We start from the raw sequence: 26,621 nt of genomic DNA on the forward strand, positions 1-26,621 counted from the left end.
CGGAGGCAAGTGTCCCAAAACGTGATTTCTAAAAACTCGACTTCAGAGATTAAATATTTGACAATGAAGGAAAGTTGCTAAACATTCGCGGGAGGAGCAGCAGACAATAGATGGATAGTCACACGCACCACTAGAGTAAATGAATGTTGCGTGCTATCTATTGAGTAGGGTCAGAAATATTTGAAACCAATGTGTGTGCGGGGCAGACGGACACGCAATTAGCGGGGCAAACGGACAGTGACCTAAATGGTTAGAAAAACAATATTTTTGTGTATGTATATTACTTAAGAGGTTTCTTATCAGTACTGCCATTTCTTCCAAAGATGGTACGTTATCGATCTCGTACAACACACAGATGCAAATAGGAAAATGAGTCCATAGCCGCTGCTGTTAGAGGCGTACGTGAAGACAAGATGCCTCTGTCAACTGCCCGACAACTTTCAATGTCCCTCGTAATACACTACGAAGAGCGTTATGTCATCGCACATAATCCGAAAGTTTGGAAATGATACAACATTCTCAGCACAGCAGAAAATGAATTAGAAAAACATCTATCTACTTGCCTTGGACGAAATGGGATTTGGGCTAACTCTACGCGAATTACGAAAGTTGGCGTACAACTTTGCTGTTGAGAACACATACAAACACATATTCAATAATGATGCACAAATGGCTGGTAAAGATTGGGAGCATGGTTTCAAACAACGTCACAAAACACTTAGTGCGCTTGTAGCGCAATCATTGTCCTATGCTACAGCTAGAAGTTTAACTCGTGGAAACGATATCTCGAGAGAGAAGACTGGGTAATGTGTACACGTTGTTTTTTCTGGTTCCATGTGAAATGCGATCCAAATGGTCGTGATGCATACTTTGTACGCATTCATTGTAACAGTGTTAGTGGTTTATAAACTGTAACTGTAACTGTCCGTTTGCCCCACTATTTTTGTCCTTCTGCCCCACCCCATGGGGCATATGGACATCTTGCACCCTCGTATACTAATTGTTCAATATATCCTTGACTAATTGACAAACTAATTTCTTTGTTATACCTTTACTTTGTAGAAAGCTTACTGGTTTGTAAGAAATATCTTGAGTTCTCTTCGGTCATTCGTATTCATACAAGCAACAGAAAACTGCTTAGCATGTCCGTTTGCCCCGTCTTTACCATACATCTTAGAACAATGCATAGAGGTCTATTATGCCAGTGCCCGCCAGTGTATAGGAGCGCGTAAGAATTCTATCACCTTTGTGCTATTTATGAGGATATTTGTATGAAGATAGTGCCAAGTGTATGTATTTGTTGTTGATAAACCACTAAGCTTGCTTTTGAAGTAAAACATACATTGCTTTTCTGTGTTAGTAGTGAAATATGCCGAAGAATACACGAAACGAGAACACCGGCACTCCAAATGCACGGTCATCTCAAAATGCAAAAGATGAACTTGTGAAACAGATTTGTATTGAAGTGAAATCGGCCGTTTAGTCTCCAAAGGTAACGAAGGTCATAGTAGATTCCATTATTGAAACTGTAATAAAGGTGGAGATAGAACGTTTGGAGGAAACCATGAAATTTTACTGTCATGAGGTTTACGACCTGAAAACGGATATTCATTACATGAAGAGTGAACTTAAAAAACTTGACAAAACAATTGCCGATCTAAGTGATAGAATTGTAGAACTAGAGCAGTACCAACGCAGGAATAATATTTGAAAATTTTCGGTCTACCGGAACGTGAAGGAGAAGATACAGGTGCAATTGCTTCGTCCCTGTTTGAAGATCGCCTTGGAATCAAACTACAGAACTCTGACCTGTGCCGAACGCACAGAATTGGCCCAGTGGTTTCCAATAAGAACAGACCTATCATAGTGAAATTTAGTAATTACAGAATCAGATCATTTGTATTTAGAAGCAAAAGAAAGTTATATAATTCAGGTATCACAATCAGAGAAGATCTTCGTAAGGCTCAACTTCAACTACTCAAAAATGCGACACAAAAATTTGGTACAAGGGACGTTTTTACTAAACGTGGTAAAATAGTTGTTGTGAAAGGGAAGCAAAAGGACTTCATAATCACTGTAAGTGAGCTAGAAGCCATTTAAACTCAGCGTAATGTACACTCAACAGAAATGTGGGCTGGGTTTGGTCTCTTGTGACAGTGTAAATAGATACTTTAAAAAAAACATTTGTGTTTATGTTGATCAGTGGACTGAATACTTCTCTTAGTGACTGCTTCATTATGCTTTGTACAATTCAGTCTTATGATATTTTTGTTAGTGTCCATTATATTTTGGTATATGTCAATAATCAGGTGTGTATCTGTAGTGAAATTTCTGTTCTTGCAAAAAGTAGGTTACTTATTCTTTATGGAGATAATGTATCAGATTTATGTTACTGTTTTTCAAAGCCTGATAGAAAATTCGGTACCACTCTAGCTTCAAATAGTTTACTAGTTGGCATATTATCGTTACATTGTACTTGTAATGTAAGAAAATTGTCTAACAATAGTTATGAGTAAAGTAGACAGTACAAAAGAGCATTCATGAAACCTGGTGTGGTATAAAAGAGCATTTGAATACCAGTATTAACAAAAATTTTCAGGAAAAGTTTCAGTGTACAGTAGGACAACAGTCTCATATTTTAATTATGCATGCTAATGTTTGTTCCATTTTAGCGAAAATTGATGAAATACGTTTACTAATCTTAGAATTACAGTGTGCTGTATCACAGTTAGTGAAACATGACTTGACAATTCAACTGATACGAGGCTCATTAATATGCCTGGTTACTCTGTTCTTCGACAAGACAGAGAACATCACGCTGGGGAAATTTAATGTAATATCTTGAAAATTTGGATGTAAAACTGGTTCGTTTTCGTGTTTGTGTTTGTTTGCTTTTTTCTTTCTTCACTTGTAGTACTTGTGTGTGTTGTTAAAAGTACCAATTTTATCTTTTCTTTTTTATCATCTTAATGTATACCTGTATTTTTTGTTGTACATCACCGTATTTTTGTACATAATTTATTCTATCTTTTTTTATATAACTGAATGTATTCCTTGACAAGGATTGGGTGGTAGAGCAGCAATATGTCGAACCCCGCCTGCTTGAATAAAGTTTGTTTAAATTCAATTCAATTATTACTTTTCCTCCAATTAGACAACACAAGATAACATTTCCTATTTAAACTGCATAATATGTTAGTAATATTTCAAAATTTACAAAGTTACAAAGTATATCTTTTTTATTTGTTCTCAAATCCAATAGTTGAGCCTTCGTTTGGAAAGATATCGAAATTTTATAAAATAGTTTCTTATTTTTTCGGACGGGTGGCTCTAAGATCCATGTTTCAGAATATAGGGTGAATCCATTATCTTGATACGCCCTTGTAAGTTTTAAACAAATTGACAAAAAAAAATGTTGAAACCTTGTACCGTGCAAATATTCGCAGAGGGACATTGTTTCGCATACTCTATAATGCCACAAGACTAATGGTCCTGCATACTTAAACAGAAAGTTGTAGTTTTCCAGTTTATAATATATTTCAAATTTACTTGTCAAACGAAGTCATACAATGCAGTGTTGCAATCTAAGAAAGCTACAGTATTGCACATCGAAAAACAGCCACATTTTGGAGGATTCTACATAAGTAATAACGCAAGTGAGACATACAAGATTATGCACATCCAAAGTTCCTAAATGTTGAATACTACGGTCATCATGATGTAGTATTTTGAACTAGTGGAAACAAAGTTACAAAAAATAAAAAAATAACTTTATTCAAACAATTTAGTTTCCAAAAAGCTTTTATATAACCATCACATCGAATTATGTGTATGATTTTCAATAGACACAAAGATGATAGTACTATTTACAGGAATTTCCTATTTCAAACCATTCAAGAGACATGAAAAACTAAAAAATGATATATTGCTGGAAATGCTGTATTTGTGGGAACTTTGCAAAACAATTTTTGCTTTAATTTGCTTCTATAACACTACAACAACAATTTTTCGTAGGTATAACTTGAAAAAGTTCTAGCCATTACTTAAGTATTGCAAAGTTGTTTTTACCATTTGTCCACAACGGTTTGAAATGTAAAATTTACTGTAAAGGGTATTATGATTTTCACACTTATTCAAAATCATATATGCAATTGGATAAGATACTTATTAGTAATTTCTCGAAATAGAGGCTTTAATAAAAGTGAAATTTTTAATTCTTTGTAAGTTTGTTCATATTCATCCAAAATCCCTCATAGAATTAAAATACTTTGGATGTGTATTGTCCCAACTTGTCTCATTTGCGATACTACTACTGTAGAGACTACCACCATTTAGGTGTTTGCCATACCATGGCATTCTTAGTTTGCACCTGCATGATAAGTATGGTATATTTTTGTTTACATGTAGATTTGAAAAAAGTAATAATCACGCATCCTTTGAAAAACAGTAAACAGGAACCAGTAACAGTAACCAAGTATCATTTGAGTTGGTAACACTATTAACCTAGAGATATCCCAAAATATCACATTGTTTCCCAGCATATACGAGCAGCTCGTATTGGCATGATACGAAATTTCAACTTTCATCGCTCTTTGTACATTAATTTCAATGTTTAAAGGGAATATCAAGATAAATTGTCCACCTATATATATATATATATATATATATATATATATATATATATATATATATATATATATATATATATATGATTTACATTGTATGTCTTCATTTCCATACATCAGAAATTGTGCCGAAAATGATATCTACATTAAGACACAATCTACATGATATAAAGAATAAAAGATTACCTTAGACAGGTGTTAGGAAGTATATTAAAAATCTTTACTCCATGAATGGAAGAAATTAGTAAGTATTCATGTAAGGCTTGGAGCAAGTTTGTGTAAATCTTAGAAGGACTAATAAAATTACTGAGCGAATTTGGATTAACCCTGAAAGAGATGCAAAAGAAATATCTTATTTCGGATATAGATACCAAATACATAATAGGTAAAACTAGTACATAACAAAAAAATCACATAAAGAGTATATATCTTTGCTATCAATTTACAACAGACAACGAGGCCGATTAAATATCGTTCTTCCGAACCTTCGCAATCACAATGTGTCGCAAAATTTTTCTCTTCGTTTAGGACGTGTTTGAGATTTTATTTTGGCGTGGAATTAACATACCTATGTTAGTCAAATCCCAAATAAAAGTTTGTGGTTTTGTACAATTTTGATAGCACAAGCTTTATGTAGGAATGATTAGATATCCACAGGCTGTAGATATATGTTAATCTGAGGTTTCTGAGGTAAGTGTGCATTTTATTCCATTTAATTGATAAAGAATTAGTAGTAAATAATACATTTATAGCATGATAGACTAAAGGCTTACGATATTAGTGTGCACGGTTTCCGATATTCTCCAGTATCTGCTTTTGTATTATTATTATTTAGAAATTGTTCTATTCAGAATTTGTTTATTCAGAAATTTTGTTCTAAAATTCGGATTCAAGATTTTCAATATAATAAATTTAGTTTCGAGATCGCAAAATCTTACGACTGATGTCATTACGCAATCCCGAAAAAATACATTTCACGTTGTTTGTCTGAAATTGATCGCAAAGATAAGTTGGGATCACGCAAGTCACTATTTAATCGGCCCCTATATATCGCAGCACGCATTGTTCCGAACACGAGGCATCGTGGATCTGGTGGTTCCTAGCATTTCCTACTTCTCGCCGACGCATTACACATTCACTGCTTTCGTCTACTTTGGAGGCACCTTTAATTCAAAGCACACCTGCGAATTCTTTTGGGAGAGTGATTGGGAATTATGCTATGTAGAGAATACATGTGAACGCACTGAACAGAGAATACATGTGAAAAATACACACTGCTGAATATGTATTTCTAATGGTATATGTGTGACTTCCTTCACGTTGTTATAGACCGTCACTCCGCGCTTTCACATATATCCTAATTAATGCATGTTTCAATATAGTTTTTTCACGAGGTTGGACGCCCTTAGTTGTGAAACTATGCATTCCCTCTCCCCCACAGTACAGGTCTGTACTGGCGTGAGTTTTTTAGCCCAGGCCCGGCCCGGCCCGTGAATTTACAATGTAAGGCCCGACCCGAGTCCGATATATGTTTTAGCATTTAGGTCCAAGCTCGTGTGATAATCAAATGAGCCCGAAATAAGTCCGAATTACAGAAACTTAATACTTAAGAGTCTTCATCCCGTTGAAATTAAAATACTGCTAATTTTACAGTAATTATGTGATATCTTCAAATAGATAAAAGATAATTCAACTATGAAACAAGAGTGCCCTAGACAATATTATTTTGCGTGAGGTACCGTTATAATACGTCACCTAGTGGCTTTCCGTTTTCAGCTGTTTAGAAACGCAAAAATAAATGCCGAATTTCAAACTAGCTGGAAATCGAAAGCAGATAAGTGAGTCATGATAACTGTTTCTCATGTAAAATAATATTGTCTAGGGCGCTCTTGTTCCACATTTCGATTATCTTTTATCTATTTGAAGATATTACATAATTACTGTAAAATTAGCAGTATTTTAATTTCGCTGGGATGAAGACTCTTAACGTAAAATTGTACTTTTATTTTCAGCAATTTTGCAGTTGTGCTTTAAAAGTTCTCCAGAAAGAACGGTGCAATATATATCGTCGTACAGTATATTTACAAAGTTAGGCCCGAAAAGGCCCGAGAAATATGGTTGTATATTTGAAAATTCACGGCTCGAGCCCGGCCCGGGCCGAAATGATATATGCTTTGTACCCGAGCCCGTGCAGACCTGTACACAGGCCCATATAATTCTATTTCTTATTTTAACAAGAGAAATCGTTTCTTATAGTTTGTCGGTATAGTTTATTAAAACCCTGCAAGAGAGAGAGAGAGAGAGAGACGTGATAGACAAATAGCTGTTGTTTTCGAATAATTCAAAACACTTCATAAGTTAGAAATTAAGCTTACATTTCTTCGTTTTATGAATGGTACAATTACTTAATACTATTTAATTCAATCATGTATGAAATGCTTTAGAATATTAGACATTTAGTTAAGACAAACTGATACATCGTGGTGCAATCATGCAAAATGTCACGAGAAAAGTGATTTTATTTGAATTTTTAAAGTAATACTACCCTTGTTGAAACTACTAAGATTGTAGTTATGCCAGATATGATTGCTCTCACTAAGAAAATATTACATAATAAACATCATTGTAACGTTATTTTTAATTTTATATGATGATGAGAAATTAAGGAAATGGTGGAATGAAGGAAGTGGGAAGAAACAGGAGAGCCCCGAGAAACTCCACGCACACTGTGTTTGTCCACCACAAATTTCACTTGACGCGAGCTGGGATTGAACCAAGGATCCCATGCACAAGAGGTGAACGCTCTACCTCTCAGCCACAGCGGCAAGGTAGATTCGGCTTTGCCATTTTGTATTAATACGGTACTACGAGTTCTAATGCGGCTTAGGGTTGAAAGTTAAAAAAATAGGCTTGTCTTAAAACTAAACATAGCATTAACTTGGCATATTAAAAAGTCTAGTTCTCGCTAAGGTAGCGAATATCAAGATGACTGAGCTATTGATAACGTGATCTCGTAAATTTCCATTATTCCCGTAACATTTGATTACTGTTTTATAATCCGTTTAAGTTTCATGTGAGTTTTCACTTTAGTATTGGGACTTTAGATGGTCAATACTAATGTCTCCCATTATGTTTCACAGCATCGTGAAAACAATCCGTTTTACCAGCTTCCAGATAGTGAACAGTGACGTACCGATTGAATTGTTTACACAAATAATTACTATTTGAATCAAATTAATATCATTAAATATTATTTACTGTGATATGCAAAATATATGACAATGATGATCCTGCGGCGAGGACCACCAAATTTTATAAAACAGCATAACTTGTTATATACAGGTCCTCAGTCATATTTTAGCTATATTATATCCCTAAAATCACTCAAAACAGTTTATGTTGCGTTTAGATTTCTTAGCTTTTATGGTGGTACACAATTATTGAAATAAAATACACCTTTTAATTATACATACATACTTTATATGATGGTTCGTGAACTATTATATCATATAATCACTTAAATAAATACAACTCAAAAGATTGTGTGCATATTCCTTCCTTAAGATGGTTCTAGAATAATAATTTATTGATTATTCGTCGTCTTGACAACCTAAGAGCAAAAACTCATCAAATTAACATATTAGAATCAATTTTGATTCTTTTTCGTATCATCTTCTTCTTCTAACTAGTTAGTTAGTGCGTATTTTAAAATCACACATTGTTCAGAAGTATAATATCATTACAAATAAATCTGAAGCAATATAAAATAATATTAAGTCCATTAACAATAGTATTACTTAAAGTTTTACTCACTCTTACCTTTGCCTTGAAACTCTAAGATTTAATTTGCAACTAGTTGACAAATCAGGAGTAATTCTTCGTCTTCTGTTATATAATTTGATAACATGATTTGGATTGAATTTATATTCATAAAACCCAGCATTATCTTCATTTTGTAATGCAAAATATTTTCTACGGTTTCTTGCTCTTCTTATCGCATTTACAAGTTCTGAGATGCACAGATAAATTAATTCCACAAACGACAAAATACTGACACCAAAGAAGAAACATCCGATTCCTCCCAATGACACTAGAATTGAAATGATAAATATAGTATAACTCGATATTCATATGATGTTAATAAATTAACTTATGTAATAAGATATTATATTTAACCTACTAAATTTATTTTCTTTCAACTTCTAAAGAAATTATCCATCATCTTATTTTCACCCAAACAAATTTAATATACTACGTATTCTCTTTCTTCTCTGGTAAGTATTGTAAGATGTTCAAAAGTAATAGTAAAAAATATCTATTATCTCAGCAATATACATATTTATATTTATATTTCGGTGTGAATTTATCGTATCATATATTCACTAAAAAGAATTAAATTGAGACATTATGCATTTCATAGTATTCGGATCAAAGGAATCATTTGTTTTTCTTCTAAAATGAAAGGATATAGTTGAAGTACTTTCACTCACCAGGAAGCAAAGTTCGTTCTACCTTGGGTAGTTTAGTTGGAAAGAGGTACGACAGAAAATAACAAGTTCTACTTGCAAATAGTCGTGCTAAATAAAAGCCCTTTTAAATGTTTTACTTAAATAACTCCTTGTGTTTCAGTCTGAAGAATTGAAAAAGATGTTTCTTTCCTTGATAGGAAAGTCAGTGTCATATATGGTCATTGTGCGAAAGATTTCTGTCGTTAGTGTCTTTTATTATCTAAGATCTGTAGCCAGGACATGAATAAAGTTAGTTGAGTTTCGATTTTAAGAAAGAATTCGAGAGTTACAAAACTTTGTTTTACTATGGAAACCTGTTTAAAACATAACCAATTAAAATTTCCAACTTAAATCGGTTGTCTAGAGAGAATGCTCTTCTTTAAAAGTTTTACAAAGGATTTTCAGACCAAACTCTAAAATCAAATAGGAGAAGTTGTAATTGATTCTAGCTCACATTATGTTTTCTGTTGCTAGAAAATATTCTCTCAGAAAAAAAAACTAATTTCATTGACACTTATATGATTGTTTCAATCATTTGATAATTTTAGAAATTAACAGCACTGGTACTCACAAATTCGATAACAAGCAAAAACAATGTTTAAAATGACGATAAAGGTCGTTCTTCCAAAACAGTAAATGATAACCGTATGTTGTTGTATTTATAGAATTATATCAATCAGTTACTGAAAATTTCTAGAATCATATTATCTTAGTTGACACACTTCATTTCATTACAAAAAAAAAAAAGTTCGTATCAAAAGTTAGGTTAATGGCTGTCTTAAGGTATCAGAAACTTTGCATTGGATATTTTTAAATGTAAGCAAAAATCAACAAACAAACGAAAGAAACTCTCAAGATCAGTTTAGATATTGCGAAATAATTTTCACTTGTTAGTTTTTAAAAACTCATCACTGACAAAGTTTGACAAAAGTAGGCAGGAATATAGTGATTTACAAATTTACTATATCCATGGCTACTGGATCTTAAGTCCTCCCTGCTAGTTTAGTTGCTAGCTTGTGCGTCTATGTTCTCGGGTTCAATTTCTGGTGGAAGAGTAACAAACAAATAAATAAATTCATTATGTGGTTCGAACTTCACCTCAATCTACAGCTCCAAATCTCATATTGCCCTCGTGCTGAACATGATGCTAAATGTCGACTAACAAATATACTAGATTTAAACTTATAACGTTCACAAGTTCTATCGTAAACATAAAGATGAATGAACTGCTTTCATGAATAGGATAATTTCAATCAAATAGGCTAACTCTTTCAACCTTCATAAGTCAACATAATTTCCTAATCTTCCTTGTAAAGGAATGTTGTAAAGTAAATTTAAGTATTTATTTTAACTCACCTAGCAACTCCAGGTCGCCAAATATCACACCGCGCTTGTATCTCATCCTAGGAAACAAATTCATATGATATCCAACTCCAGGAGGTTCATTCCTAATAATAATAATTACCATGTTGCTGTTAGTAATTTGAAAATAAAAGAAACTTAAATTATATATTCTGATACATTTTCTAATAAGAAAAGAAATTGCTTACAGGTTCTCGTGATGAAAGATCTAACTCTCTTGCTTTTGGAGATTTTAATATCGCGTTCAATTATCAATAGGCATTTTCCCATTTGGTGTATTCCGTTCGTCTACTTGAGTTTCCAGAGAATTGTCATTAACTCTATTTAGAGGACACAAGAATTTCCGTTTGATATACTCCCGTTTTGAAGTCTTTCTAGCAGAGTAGAATGTTTGTACAAAGATGTCTCATTTCAATTATCGTCATTTCTGCTTTATGTTAGTGTTCACCAGTATTTGTAAATCCATCTGACAAGTAGTATGCTTTCACTTAAACCTATATTTTCAGTAAGACTTCTCTCTACATGTGATTATTATCGTACTAATATGGTGTAAGTACGATTCATAATCAAATAATTAATACCACATTTTAAACTTAGAAATTCTGACATTTATGTGTTCCGATTATTGATAATAATATCAAAACAAAAGTATAATTTGTGTTTTGCTCTGTTAATGATGTGCTCAAAGCCTTGAAAAGAAAGTATGACCTTGGAAGACTCATGTTTGATTCTCACTAAGAGATAATGTGGTTGGAATCTGACATTGATCTGTTGGTCTACATCTCCTATAGTATCGATGGTGAGTGGGATTTTAAATTTAAATCCAGGTAGTAGAAGCATGATACATAAAAATTGCCTATGATTAACTAACTGGATTAATTTAACGTATATAAAATAGTAATGTATTCTACTCAGCTCAAAAATTAATATTCTTAGCCAAATTAATATTTCGTTATTCTGCTTCAGAATGCATACAACAAAGTAGCACATGTTCTTAAGATAAACACTTTTACGACAATTAAAAAGGCAAATAAACCACTGTGGAAAAAATGATTAAAATAAATGGTTGTTATTTGCCGTTGTATATTCTGAATCTGACTACAGATTACAAAATTAAATCATTTGAGTTTTACAGTCTGTTCTACAACGGACTGAAAAATTAACCACTTCGCTTATTAGAGCATTTCGAATTATCTAATAACTAGCTGAAATGAACATTACTAGCACAGGAAGAATAAGTTTATAGAAGGTATTTAAAAATTATATTTATATTTAAATGTTATGTTTTAATTCTATTTTAAATTATATTATGTTGTATCCCCTAATTAGTGTATGCATCTTGATGAAAGCCCCAGATACAACCAAGCAATAACTAATTATGTTCAAAAATTCATTTGAAGGTTCAGCCCTTTGTCCTGAGATGATACGACAACAAAATTGATTTGAGATTGGGGCAACAACTACAGTACATTTCTATACTTAAAACTGACATTTTCGAAATGGCTAAGACGCATTTCGACTAATATTTAATGAGAGTTTTATATACTGAATTTAATTTCCCTAAGTTAAGGGGGCTCCTGGAATACTATCTTTCTGTAATCAATTTTGAATTCCCTCTCTTCTCCTTAGGATGTGTACTTTATTCAAGGTTACATAACAAAGCATAGTTCGAGTTAGGCACTGGCTATATTGAGAAATTCATTGGTTCTTCCATTTTCTCATAATGCAACCACAAAAAAAGATAATTTTCATTTGTATTTATAGATTACCTGGAATGTCCGTTCTTAGCACGGGAAGAATAAGTTTATGGAAAATATTTGAACCCTTCTTACGTTAGGATACGTATTTTAATGAAACTGTAATGATAAAAAAAATCAATTACTCTACTCTTTGCAGAAATTTTCAACCTCCGTTAGGATACGCCATTTAATTAAAGTGTCATGATATAATTCCAGGTAGAATTAGGTAATAACTATAATCCAAAATTTATTTCAAACGAGTCATCCATTTTCCCGTGATGCAATCACAAACAACAGATAAGATCGATTTCAATATAAAGAAAGAAACTATAGAAAATGTCCTCTCCCCCCCTTAAAACGAAAAAAATTTCAAAAATAGCGAAAGAAGTATCCCCTTATTTGTAATGAGGGATTTGTGTTTCGAGTTTCATCTTTTTATCTTGAAGTATTTGTGAGATACTGTATTTTTATATAAATTTGAAACCCCGTCTGCTCGCCTTAGGATTTGCTCTTTAATCAAATTATCATAATAAAATGTCAGCTAGAGGTAGGTACTATGTTCCCAAATTCGTCTTAAACTGTTCCAATTGTTTTCCCATGATGTGATCACAAACAACTGACAACATCGCTTTCAACATGGAAAAAGAAATTTTAGAAAACGACTCCCTCCCCTCCAAAATGGAAAATTTCGAAAACATTCGAACAAGTGTTTCCTTAATTCTAATGAGGAAATTTTATACCAACTTTATCTTCTAACTTAATGAGCTCGTGAGAAACTCAATTTTTCGCTTAAAATTTAACTCCGGCTCTCCTCTTAGGATAATCAAGTTAATGAAAATAACATAATAAACACCAAGTTTCAGGTAGATGATAGTTAATCCAAAACGTTAATTCAATCAGTTCAGTCATTTTCCTGTGATGCCATCAAAAGTTATTTTTAACTCTTTATTTTTATTTTTATTTTTTTTAAGAAACGAAGGGTTCTACTTACAAAAATGATATTTTCAATTAATTTCAAATTCATATTAAGTAATTTTAAAAATAATAAAACACTAGAATCTAAAGTTCCTTATTTTGTTACGTATGTGTACACCCCAAATCTTTATATATATATATATATATATATATATATAAATTGAAAATTTGACTATGTACACACACACACAGACACAGCACTTGAAACTTCAGAACTTCAGGTAATGTCGAGAAGGGCAACTTCGTGTTTGAGTGTAATTTCGTCATTCGACCGATAGACAAATCTGGATTGTCACGTGCGCATGGAACAAAATGATTTTGGTTGAAAGGTAAAAATTTAATTACAAGAGATGTTAGATTTTTAGCGTTAATTTCAGGATAGAACAGATATTGTTCGGTACAAAACATAAACTACTTCTAATACTCATACAAGTAAACGTATATAATTGGGAATATGATAAAATTCAAAATTAGGTTTGGAAATATTTTGGAAACTTTTAGATGATGTGAAATAACTGGTAAGTAATTCCTCAATTGTTAAATATTTCTATCTGTTAAAGGAAAGAGGTACGGGAATTGAGTAAACAGAAACTCTCATTCCACGTACAATTGAAATTAAATTATACTATTACTCAACTTGCTGGAAGGTCAATAGGAAAACAGGGGATGCACCTAATTGAGAGTTTTGAAATTCGGATATAACACCAACATACAGATCGGATTTCTCTTTAATCAGCAAATCTGTGCCATGTGACGTAAGAAAATGGTCTAAAAGAATAAAAATATGATCAAGGATTAATCATTTGATAAGTAACTTCATATTATTTCTCATCAAATTAAGTACTTTCATTCTTATGTACAAATTCAATTTGTAAGCAAAAAAGTAAGGAAATGTAAACAAACTTTCCAGAAAAATATCATATTTATATATATGTATGTATGTGTATATATATATATATATATATATATATATATATATATATATATATATATATATATATGAGTATACTTGTTCCATTATCGTTAACATAGTTTTAAGAGATAAATTATTAGAGAAGTTTTTACCGTTTCTAATTCTTCTTGACAATAAAGTAGTAATTGATAAGTAATTACCTTCGGCTTATCATCAGCTGTGCATCATAGTTTACTTCTTCACAAGCTGGATAGCACTGGCACTCTTCTTGCTTAAACTTTGCTGGAAACCACAATCATTTGTTAATACACTTTATCAAAACAACAAATATATCCAGGGCGAACCATTTATCTTGAAACATTCTTGCAACTTTTAAACTAATGCATAAAAAAACACTGAAATTTTGTACTATGAAAATATCAGCCTGAGTTTATTGTTTGGGATAATTTATAATAACACCAGACTGACAGTGTTGCCATATCATGGTAAAGTTATTTTTCATTTTTTTTTTAATAATGACTAAGTCAGTTTGTTACATATTCCAAATTTAAAACCATATTTATTCAATAATGGAAGCTGAGAATATTACAGTATCACTAACTCCGAGAAACAATGAAAGTTTAGAAGCTTTTACAATACTAATAATGCAAGTGAGACGAACTGGGAAATGCATTGCCTCAGCACGTTAGTCTCTATACTATGATCATAATATGAGGTATATCAAATAAATGGGAACTTAGTTACAAGAGATTGAAAATTTGACTTGTTAAAGAAGAATTTATTTCCAAAAAGTACTTAGATAAGAACCACACACGATCACATGGATGATCTTCAAAATACGAAAAGTTCAATCTGTTCGGGAGATATGACAAACATTGGTAGCTGTTGCTGTAATATCAAAAAGTAAATAAAAACAAAAATTTCCAATATATATACGTCACCTTACGCAGTATAGAAGTCCCTAAACACAGTTTATTCATATATCCGGGACAATTTTTGATATAAAATTGCCGTAAAGAGCATTGTGATGTTTATGTCTATTGAAATTATATACGTCATTAGATGTGATACTTTTCTAAGCATGCTGTCCCGGGTTCGATTCCTGGCGGGAATACTCAGTCGAACACGTGTTAAGGTATTTTAGGCCTAGGCTATTATTATTGAGCTTTTCTTATTGACACCAGTAAAGTGCCGGGATAGTACCAAACATAATTGTCCCAGGCCATTTCCTGCCTTCCCCATTCCTCTATTCCTCCCTAATTGCCTCATACGTAATGGGCTAACATGGACAAGGCTGTCGAAAACCCAGAAATCTAACTCCTAACCCTAATCTTAATTAAACATTTTTTTTTCGAAATAAAACCGTTTGAACAAGTCATATATTAAATTCTTTGTACCGTTGTTCCTATTTATTAGAAATGCTTTATACCATGGTCATAGTACATGATACAAGTTATTTTTGATGTGCATTGCGTTGTCCCTCTCACTTTCTTTATTAACGTTATGGAATGCTTCAAAAATGTGGGCGTTTGTGATATCGTAATGCCCTTAGTTTGCAACACTGAACAGTAAGTATGTTTTTGTAACGTTTCGCGAGTATGTCGAACAATGCCCTCTGTTGATATTTGCATGGTACAAAATTTGAGAATTATTTTTATCTATTAGTTAAAAAGTTAAAAGTGAGTTTCAACATTAGTGGTGAACCAGCTACACAACAAAGCTAGTTGTCAACCGGGGCAAGAACTCGCCTTAGCGTCCCTCCCCCCCCCCTCTCCGCCAGACCAACCAAACCCAAACGCTCCCGTGACTACACCTGATATTAGCATCACACAGTAAATCCCCTATTCCATTTTTTCTTCAAGTGGTAAAGCTTGATTTCAAAATTGCAGTACAAAATTTAATTTTTAGTACAAGATAAAGCACCAAAGTACAAGTACCAGATAAAGCAAGATTTTTAGTACTTAGTATTTGATTGCCAAATGATCTGAGAGTAACATGCTTGACATATTCTTATAGTGTTATCTTAGTAACTGCAAATCTCAATGTTTTGGGAATTACCGTATATCGGGATGTGCATATGTGTAGAACGTATTAACAGTCTGTTGCTTTAGAATATTTAATTATGACAACAGTCAAGTTGTTGTCTGGAGTGTTACACTTGGACGAAATATTTTGCAAATCTCTTAAATTGATGTAAGTTAAATGGAAACACAAAAAGCTGGAACTAAAATTTAAGTTTGCGGGCTCTTTTGGGTACAAAGGCTTTTACAACGTCCTCAAAAGATAGCATTGAAGCTAACTTATGCTCTATGGGCATGATCCTGAAGTTGATGAGTCATCGTTGTCCTGTTAAGTTTCTGAGGTAATTTCTTTTGTGATCTTCAGTTTGCTAAAATTCTTTCCTTGATTTATAGTGAAAATAAATATTTGCCCAATTTTGAGCCCCCAAATCTGGCACCCGAGGCACAAGCCCCATTTCCCCCCCTTAGTTACGTCACTGTGCTATACCTTGCATATATTAAATTTAAACTCGTTGGTTATTGTTCTTCATTTGTACTTTCAACAGATGAGTTTCGTTTTACAGTGCGAAACTACGGTAGATTTCCAAATTATGTGAATTCAATACTCACACTTGAAATAGAACATCTGAAACTACTTGAATAGAGAAATAAGATTTAAAAAAATAGAATCTATTCCTTGTATACTGAATTAATATTAAAAATTGTACTCATCATGTCTTACTGTTTTCGCTTTCTGGATGTTAATACTGAATCCTGTAGTATTAATTTTTGTCAATCACTTTCGGTTGCAACATAAGAATAAAATCAGATGTGAAACATTCTTGCGGTACTGATTTCATATATATATATATATATATATATATATATATATATATATATATATATATATATATATATATACAAAACTTCATTGTGAGTATCTATTTCTGTTTTATCCATTATGCGATCAGCATTGTGATCAGAAATCCTTAATTTTCACCACTCTTTGTTTCAATAGATAGATAAAAGTAGAAACTAAACGCATTATTAGGGCATTGAATGTGTGTCGGAATACAGCTTTTCGCTCAATCTTATGGTGTTTGATATATGGAAATAAATATTGAGACTGAAAATAATAGTAAATTTCAACCATTTCCGGTTTTAGTATAGTGTTGCGGATGTTGGTAACATTTTCTCTTGAGACGCTGAATCTATTGCAAAAAAAAAAAAAAAAAAAATCTCACTACTTATTACTGTTCTTGCTGAATGTAGATCAGCGTTGAAGCCAGAAGCAGTTTATTTCTACCATTTCAAGTGTTATTGTAAGAGATGAAATCTATACTTGGTACCCTAAACTAATTTTAAAAAACTATTCTCGATAGTTCTTGTGTTTTTAGCACTATGCAAATCATCTTTGAAATTGAAAGTAAGTTTAAACCACATTCAGTTTACGTAAAGTGTTGTAGATAGTTACGATATGCTGAGACGATGAATCATTTACAATGAAACGCCTCTCGCTATCAGTTACCTTGCTAATTTGAATCACTTCCGGTTTGAATAGAGGGTTAACGTAAGAGATGGAGCTCATTCTTGGGACCAGAATCGATTGCGAAAATCCACTTTTTGACATCCTTTAACAATTTTTAATTATGGAAATCAGAGTTGAAATCGAAATTATTAATAAATTTAAACTACTTCCGGTGTCGGCAGAGTACTGCGGATAGCCATGGCATGTTGGCTTTAAACCTTGAATCGTTTGAAATGAAATATTTCTCGCTATCTGTTGCCATTTTCGTTCTATAGCGATATATTTTGAAACCGGAAATGATTGATTTGAACCACTTCCGATTTGAACAGGGCGTTAACAAAGTAGATGAGACATTTTCTTGGGACACTAAATCTCTCAAGAAACTGTTTCTCCATATATATCTTACAGTTTGTGATCTGCTACCTGTCGACAGACGGTCGGATGGTCAAAACCGTTCTATAAGACTTCCGGCTAATGTAAAATAAGAAGGATAGTACATATTTATATAACCCGCACGATCGATAAAATTCATCCTACTTTTTGCATGTTGGTGGACTTTGAAGAGCTTAGTACGCGTATGGAAGAGTTACAGTGTGTCATTAAAAGGGTTTGGACTTACCATATTTTCTCCAAAAAAAAATAATTGCTATTTAGAAGAAAAATACATTGAAGAAAGTACATTGAAATACAAAATAATACTTTGAGACTTTAAAAAGTCGAGGGTGGGATGATTAATTAACTAAATTGTGAAAGCTATTGTAATTATCTATTTCTTATAAAGAATAGCTTTAAGACAAATCAGTGAAGGACAATTTTTTCTTCCAGTAATTGGGAAAGCTACTAGTTAAATCGTTGGGACCAAGGCAAGTTTACTGTAATGAGACTATTTCTAGTATAGTTTCTTTTCTTTCTTAGAAATATGTATAAAAATCATTACTATACTGAATAGTTAAGATATTTTCGACTTTGTTAGTTGCAATACAATTACAGGCAGATATAACAAGTTAGATCCTGATAACTAGGTACAGTAAGAAGAGCAATGTTTCATGCTTACCTTGAAGTTTGGCAATACAAGCTACACCTTCGGTATCACAGGAGTTGTATTTGCCTCGAAATAGAAATAAGAAAAAGAGCATAAGCTAAGTATTACAACTAAGATATTTTACTATGTGAAAATAGTTTATCATAAAATTAATACGAAGGTTTCCTTTCTTTGCATTTTTCTTCAACGTCCGATAGAGTATAAAAGCAAACAAAGCGCATGAAAATGGCTTTATTTAGAGGAATTAAGTAAATACAATCCACTTTTCAACCGTGAAGATGAAGGCATTTGTCATACCGGTGGGGCTGCGGTATCTAAGCGTTAGGGCGTTCACCTCTGGTCTTTGGTTTGATTCCAGCTCGCCCCAAGTGAATTTTATGGTGGACAAACATGTGTGCGTGGATTTTCTTGGAGTTCTTTCGTTTCCTCACACTTTCTTCATTCTACCATTTAATTCATTTCTCATCATCACCGTCTCCTTTAGCCTAAACGGCATAATCGTCGGATGTAAAACTTTTTTCATTTCATACCCGGTGCAGTATCGGACAAAAAATAGTAAAAAGCATTGCAGACAGCATGTTGATGCAGTTCTTTACGATATCTTGAAGCCCCTCATCTGTACAGAAGTTTCCTCGGTACCCAGATATCCTGTGACAATCGTGAACACAGCCTACCTTGATATTTCTTCTGAAGTCTAAAGACAACTCTGGGATTGTAAACCCCCGGCTCTCACAAATAATTCAATCCATTCAGTAAGCGAGTTCTTCAGTTGTGACAGACTTCCGTTCTTGACCACCTTGGTCATTAACATCAGTCCAGCCGTCTTTAAAAGTTGTACAACATTCTTGCACTACACCTTCACTCATAAAGATTTAGTCACATACATATCTCATTCTGCTATGAATGTATGCCGTATTCTGTCCTTCTGTCAGTAGAAAACGAATAACACTTCGTTCTTCGAAACTGGCTGAGTAGAACATGTTACCACTCATAGCTCATTTCTAATTGATCTACTAGCCATTATAGTATCTGTGATTTTGAAGGAGAAAGTATACAGCACCACCTCCTATCATTTGGTGTGTTTTTTCAGTGATTCTAGCAAACGTTGAAAGAAATAACCCCTGTATTATTTCTACAATATAGTTTTACTCTTGTGAAGGGAAAATTAAAGGAATGCCTTTCCTTCTTTAACAAAAGTAGTCATGTGATTCGGATCCCACGTTAAGCTGTAGGTCAACGCCTCATATACTCTCCCTGATGAACGGAACGCAAAACTCTAACCATATTTATCTATCTTTAACAAAAATAAGGTTGTGTCAATGAGAGTACAACAAACTGTTCTTAACTTCCAAATTAGCGACTAAGGATAGTGGATCTTTTCTATGCAATTGGAAATATTTTTACTTCGCATCTGAGACGTGGGTGATACACCAGTCCTTTGTTAATACGTATTGGAAAGGGTTAATGCATGTCTCTGCTGTGCTTCAAAAGTTAAAAAAAAAAATTACACATAGATCTTCGATCCAAGACATTCTAGTGTCTTTTGACTTGGATTTTAGGCCTTGTGATAAGTGAATGGAATTATGTAATATATAGAAATGATTTTTTCTACAGTTAGAATGAGTTGAAGGCACTAACTTTATATTCCACACATTACAACTCCACCTCCATTATAAGAATAGTATATCAGCACTTACGAAATGCTTTACATTTTTATTGTCATACGAGTGCTCATTAGGCATTCATGGCAGTAAAAGAACTCAATAGAAATTGCGAGCAATCAAAACGTTCGGAAATTTCATTTGAGATATTCAAGTAGTAATTCCACACTGCTCTGTGACAATCAGTTCTTGCTCCTATATTTGTAAAAATCGATAGTCTTTCTCTTAAACAATACAATATACAAATAAATTGATTATTATTTTCACCGTTTAGGGTGCATTTTGAGGATATGAGTTCGATCTTACTACTCTACTACTCGGAGGTCTAATATGAGTATATATACTACAAGTGTGCCTTTATTAAGGAATTACTAAGGGTCCTTCACTTACCAAAGTTGAAGAAAATTTGCGGGGAGCATTTACAGTCTTCCATCATTTTTTTGTATTGGCACTGCATTCGGCATGCTGCTGGAGTATAAAGAGGACTCACTAATAACTTCCGGTCTTTGGAGAAGAAGCATTTCCGCTGCCGAGGTGTTAGAGTTTGTAGTTCAGGAGAGCTGACAGTCGATGTCAAAGTATACCAAAATAAGAAACCATTCACTTTTCCTAGCTTGTTATATAAGAAATAGTTTTTAATTTTTTGAGGATATTCGTAAGGGGAACCAAAGAAAATCTGAAATAAATATATGAAGGAAGACACTACAATCTCGGTTTCATATACATAAAACTAATTATTATTTTTAATGCTAAAAAGCTACGTATCAGTTAGATACTACTACATCTACCTTATTCAGAATTTTAAGATACGTAACATACGTGCTACAAAAGTAAAATAAGGAATTATAAACAAATCTTGTCTTGACCATACCATTTAATTTTGAACAAAAATAAGTTCCAAAAACACTTCTATGGTAGGGATAACGAAATGAGTTTTGAGAAACATTATAATTCAACACAACAGTGTCCACCAATTTGGTGCACGCTTTCTGGAATAATTTTAAATTTTTTAAACGAAAATATTATGTTTTCATAAAATATGTATTAGTAAGACTGGAATTTGTAGATTAAAACCTTTTCTGTTGTAAGAAAATATTTATATAAAATATAATTCACTAATTACACCTGTAGTTTGTAAAAGTGAATTCAGCTGAAAGTATTTTACCTACAAATTCAGCTTTAAAAGATGTAGAATATAAGACGATAGTATTTCCTTAAAAGTATTAAAACTGACTCCAAAATGGCGTATGAAAATCAGAGGTGGTGTTTAAAATTGAGAACCACAGCACTTTCTCTAAATCTATTTCGGTTATTTCGACTTTATTTCCTTGCATAGTACTTGCCATTTGCCAAGAAAATATACGTCTAGTATATGTTTAGACTCTTCTGCACATTATTATATCTCTAAATTTTTAAACTCTAAATTCTCAAAAAGACTTTAGATATAATAGATAACTTCTCAGAATTAGTATGTTACATTTCAAAACGTACTATGTAGTTAACACTCCCATATCATATTTAAGAATATGTTCCTTAGGAATATATTCCTAGAAGAATTATAGAAATAGAATTGCTAGAAATCAACCCCACTTGTTGATAGAGTCTTGCTCATAATGATCGTAATAAGTTTCAACTCATATTAAATTAGGTTATTGCTACCTTGAATTTTATTGGAAATATTGTTGTTTCGATCTACTTGTAACGTTAAATATAATGTTGTCATTTGTGTCATATACAGGTGTACTTTTACGAATAAACAATCGAGTTTTCCATTCTGAGTTTCATTCCCTACCTTCATTCAATTTAGTAATCTGTATATAATCTGAATATAATCAATCGAAATAAAAAAGATCATTTCAATACTTATCTCTAGTTTTCTAATACCACATTTTCTACCACATTACATTAGAAATAATGGGTTATGTGTTATTATAATCTAATTAAGACATTCAATATCGATGTGTTACTACTAAATTCTGATTTAAAAAAAAAAATGAATCCTTTAAAATACAACTGGGTCAATCCATACGAAATGGTCCAGAGCAGGTTGCTCGACCATCTCCGAAAATTATAAAAATTGGATTGTGATGAACCTTGTGTATGAGAAGGTCAGAAACGCTATTCACGTTGTCATACGTACTGTACAAGTATTCCTGAGTGGCGGTCATCTTTCTTGTCGGTGGAGTGCCAATTTTTGCATTTGCAAGTGTGTACGAAAACTACAGTTGCTCAGGACGTATAAATCAGACAAAGACCAAACTAAAACGAATGTCTAGAGAAGAGGCTGGCGTACACGGAGAATATATGCTCGTGCTTCTAAATAAATATACAGGGTTGCAAAACAATACATGAAATCACCAGAAAAAGTGCAGAAAATTACAATTAAAAGGGGCTGTATGTTGGAATGGCATAAAGTGGGAGATTCATAAGTTTTGCGCTGAATGCCATTGCATATAAAGAGTCTGCAAAAATATCTACAGCTGTGATACTACTGGCACCATAGATTTATGGGAGTCCGAATGTTGAAGTTTGTGATTTTGATGCCATTTTTGGAGTGTAATATCTCAGGAGTGTAAAGTGCTAAAAATTGCTACTTAGGCCACAAAGTAATTCTGTATGTGAATAAACCATTGCAAAAAAGAACTGATATCACATGGAGATAGACATGAGGACATAGTAAAAACGCGAAGAAAGCAAGTGCGTGATGATGGTCGTAGCCCAGAAATATTTAAATGTTTGGATATTTTTCATGCTAATCTCAAAAACTACGCATGGATCAGCAATTATGTCCGTTTTTGTTTGTGTTCAATCAGTTGTGCAAAAGCTTGCGAGTGGCGTTTGTTCCATCTTTCTAGCTCCATGATCATTGCCACGTCTATGTGAGGGAGGGCTTTAGCTCCCCCTTGCATCCACGACACCTATCGCCTAACTGTACGCGGTATTAAGGCACTCAATGTATCAGCAAAATGGCATTGAAATCCAATCCTAGTTACGGAAGTTAATATGTTCCTAAAATTGCGTTATGTAGGATAGATAGATGTAGTTTTTGTACACGCTTGGAAATGCAAAAATTGGAACTCTACCGACAACAAAGATGGCCGCCATTCAGGAATACTTGTATGACAACATGAATAGCGTTATTAACCTTCTCATACACAAGGTTCATCAAACTCGATCTTTTTTTTTTTTTTTTTTTTTTGAGATGGTCGAGTAACCACTTTTACCATTTTTGGACCACTTCAGATGGATTGACCCAACTTGAATCATCCGTAGTCTTCTTTTTCAAACATAAGTGTCCTGGTAATTAGTTTCATCATACTGTAATCCTGGTAACGACTAACCCAGTCTTTTGCAATTGGATATCCTGTAACATCGTAGCTTTTTTTATTTCCATTTTCAATAAGCCCGAGAAATAGCCATAAGGAGGACACAGATATACTTCCATATAGTTTTGTCAACTTACTATGTATTTCTCAGAGTTGATGTTCGGAGCGCATAAAGTTGTTCTCTGAACATTGGCAATAACTAGTTTAGACAATAGTATGAATAGTCGAATACAGTAGGAAGTCGAAAATCCGAACTAATTGGGACCACAGGTAGTTCGGATTTTCAAATTGTTCTGATTTTCGAAAATGACCAAGGAAAAGCCATTTAGACCTACATATACTGAACGGTATGCTCTTCTACCGATATAGTGGTTATTCAGTACATACAGTAATTACAATAGCGTACGTAAGGCTACTTACATTTAATGTTTCTGAAGAACCTGCTTGTACACTAAATTACACTGATCTTGTAGTCACATAAAACTTATAGGCCTAAGAAAAAATAAAAATAAAAACAGGTATGACAAACAATTACATATGAACGAACTTTTGTAAAAACACTGACTTCACACAACGTCGACGGACACATTATTGTTTGTTAAGACAAAATGTAGAAAGCTTCTAGGGACCGCGTTCGGATTTTTGACGTTCGGATTATCAACGTCCTATTGTATATCTATTAAATTCAACCTTAGTGTTTGATGAGCTCCTTCGTGGCTAAGCGGTTAGCGTAATCGCTTTTGGTGTGGGATACGCGGGTTCGATTCCCGCCAGGAGCTCATGTGGTTCAGATTCCACGTTAATCAGTTGGTCTCGTCTCATATAGCCTCGCTGCTGAAAGGGACTTTAAACTCAAAATCTCCTCACCTTAGTATTTGATGTTGGATATGCAATAACTGTCAACGTTCGATCATCGGTGCTTTCCAGGGAGTTGTTGTACACCATCTCAGTTGCATATTTGTGACCCAAACTGTAAAAGAAGAGATAATTTTCAGATTTTACAATCAAGTATTATAGCACAGACAGTAAGATATAGAAAAGAAACACTTGTTTGAGTGTGTGTTATAGTGTTTAACTATTATTCACAAAATGGCTCAATTAATTAATTTTAGATAAGTTCCAACCAGAGATGCAAAATGCGGAGCTTTATTCACATGAGGATTATTCTTATAAGAGATCGTCTTTAAAACACAAACACACAGACACTTTGCTTATTGGACTTGTCATTATTTTCTTATAGACTGAAATAGTGATGTCATTTACTCTTCTTTATCATGCTAATCATGTTTTCTTCTATAGAAATATTCGAAGCAAAATGTGTATTTGAAATCTAGTGTAAACGAAACCAATAGATGTAAATCAATTTACCATTATATAATATTGTGGTGACGAAGCAAAGCTGGTGCTAAAAGGTACATGTTGATTGGGAGCTATTATTTGAAATAAGTTAAAAATTGTAATTCACAAAGAAAGAGTAACATCTAAGGTACTTATTTCTACAGATGTTACACCTCTAAATGATAAGGTATAAATCGCAAGTTAATGTAAGTGATTAGTTTGCAATCTCCTATAAGGAGGAGCAATGATACACAATACAACCCCGTCCCCATATATTGACGAGCTATCGGCGCAAAATATAGTACAAATTAACGATTTTTAAAAGAAAATAAAACACTACTTTTAGAATAATACTAATTCTATTTGCACATTTATCCTTACTGAACCAACTTTTTACAATTGATGTATGCTTACAATATTACCAGAAAAAAATGTAGCTATTGAAACTCTATGTGTACTGGAAATTTTCAATCTGATCTAATTTCTGATCGGTGAATATGCTTTAAATCTCTTATATACTTCTTCCATATTGACTTTAAATATTTATAATGACAGTGCAATAAGAAAACTTCCAATTATGAGTGGTATAACATGTATTTAAACACCTATTAAACAGTAATTCTATACACGTTTGTAATTAATTTTAGATACCGACACAATTGGATCAAGATTTTGAAAGGTTATTTAAAGTCAATATCTGATCATGAAGAAGACGAGAACACTTTAAGACTTAATGTATAAATGTACAAAATGTACAATATTAGAGGAAAAACGTCACAAAGCAAGTGAACTTGCAAATTTCACTTTAAATACCTACTTCTCATATACGTAATACTTATTTTTAAACTATTGCTATTTCTTTCTGCCAAAGGTTTCATTCATTGGAAACATTTTAAAAGAATATACGTATTTTACTCTAATGTACTGCCACCTGAAATTAACACGTCACTATTTTCGCTTTGTATTTAGGTTCTTTGAAAGTAAATGGAGAGTACCATGACAACGATGTGTCATCACACTATTTCAATCCACTCAATTATCACCTTTGATTTCCTGTAGTGGATTCTACATTTTTTTTTTTTTTTTAAAAAAAAAGTAGCTCTAGAACAATCACTACTTACGTGAGTCTTGTCTTCAGTTATTGGTTTGGTTCAGGGATTGGTTATTTTTATGGCTTTACGAACTGGCATTTTACTGGTGCCCAACAAGTGTAAGCTATGCAACACAATATACCACAAGAGTTATGATTGTTACCTAATCACCTTGTCAAATTCCTGAATGTTATACATTTTGTCGTGTGTATTGTATGGGTTGACTAATTAAAATCGGGTTGCCTAAATTAAAAGTATCAACCAAGAAATAAATGGACACAAACTCATATTTGTTATGGTAAAAAAAAAAAAGCTCAAATCTTCTGCTCCGCTCAGGAAAGCACTTTATTGTGAGCTTGAGATATTGATAATATAAGTTAGAAATTAATAGAACTTCAGTTTAGAAAAATAAATCCATAAAGCTACTTTTGGCATGATGTTAGATTAACGGTAGTAAATGATCATTATTTATAGAATGTATCATTTCTTTCTTTCTCTCTTTATATGGTAATT

General features: G+C 32.9%; 1 protein-coding gene across 1 annotated transcript; it reads right to left on the reverse strand.

The window, feature by feature from the left end:
* Nucleotides 1–4,236: 4,236 nt before the first annotated feature.
* On the reverse strand, nt 4,237–20,789 carry LOC145681920 (sodium channel protein Nach-like). Its single transcript, XM_081753521.1, has 6 exons — nt 20,744–20,789; nt 18,705–18,758; nt 14,323–14,404; nt 10,490–10,581; nt 8,445–8,715; nt 4,237–4,369 (listed from the first exon to the last, which is right to left on the reverse strand). The coding sequence occupies exons 1-6, from the start codon at nt 20,787–20,789 to the stop codon at nt 4,237–4,239; spliced, it is 678 nt and encodes a 225-aa protein (XP_081609647.1).
* Between the last annotated feature and the right edge of the window lie 5,832 nt (nt 20,790–26,621).

The sequence above is a fragment of the Thermobia domestica genome, chromosome 3, assembly GCF_964235325.1.
Source record: "Thermobia domestica chromosome 3, izTheDome1.hap1.1, whole genome shotgun sequence".
Lineage (NCBI taxonomy): Eukaryota > Metazoa > Arthropoda > Insecta > Zygentoma > Lepismatidae > Thermobia > Thermobia domestica.

Coding starts and splice junctions, on each gene's coding strand:
- LOC145681920 (XM_081753521.1), bottom strand. CDS start 20,789: ATGATGGAAGACTGTAAATGCTCCCCGCAAATTTTCTTCAACTTTG. Junction 18,759..20,743: donor GCAAATTTTCTTCAACTTTG/GTAAGTGAAGGA, acceptor TTCTATTTCGAG/GCAAATACAACTCCTGTGAT. Junction 10,582..14,322: donor CAGCTGATGATAAGCCGAAG/GTAATTACTTAT, acceptor TATTATTATTAG/GAATGAACCTCCTGGAGTTG.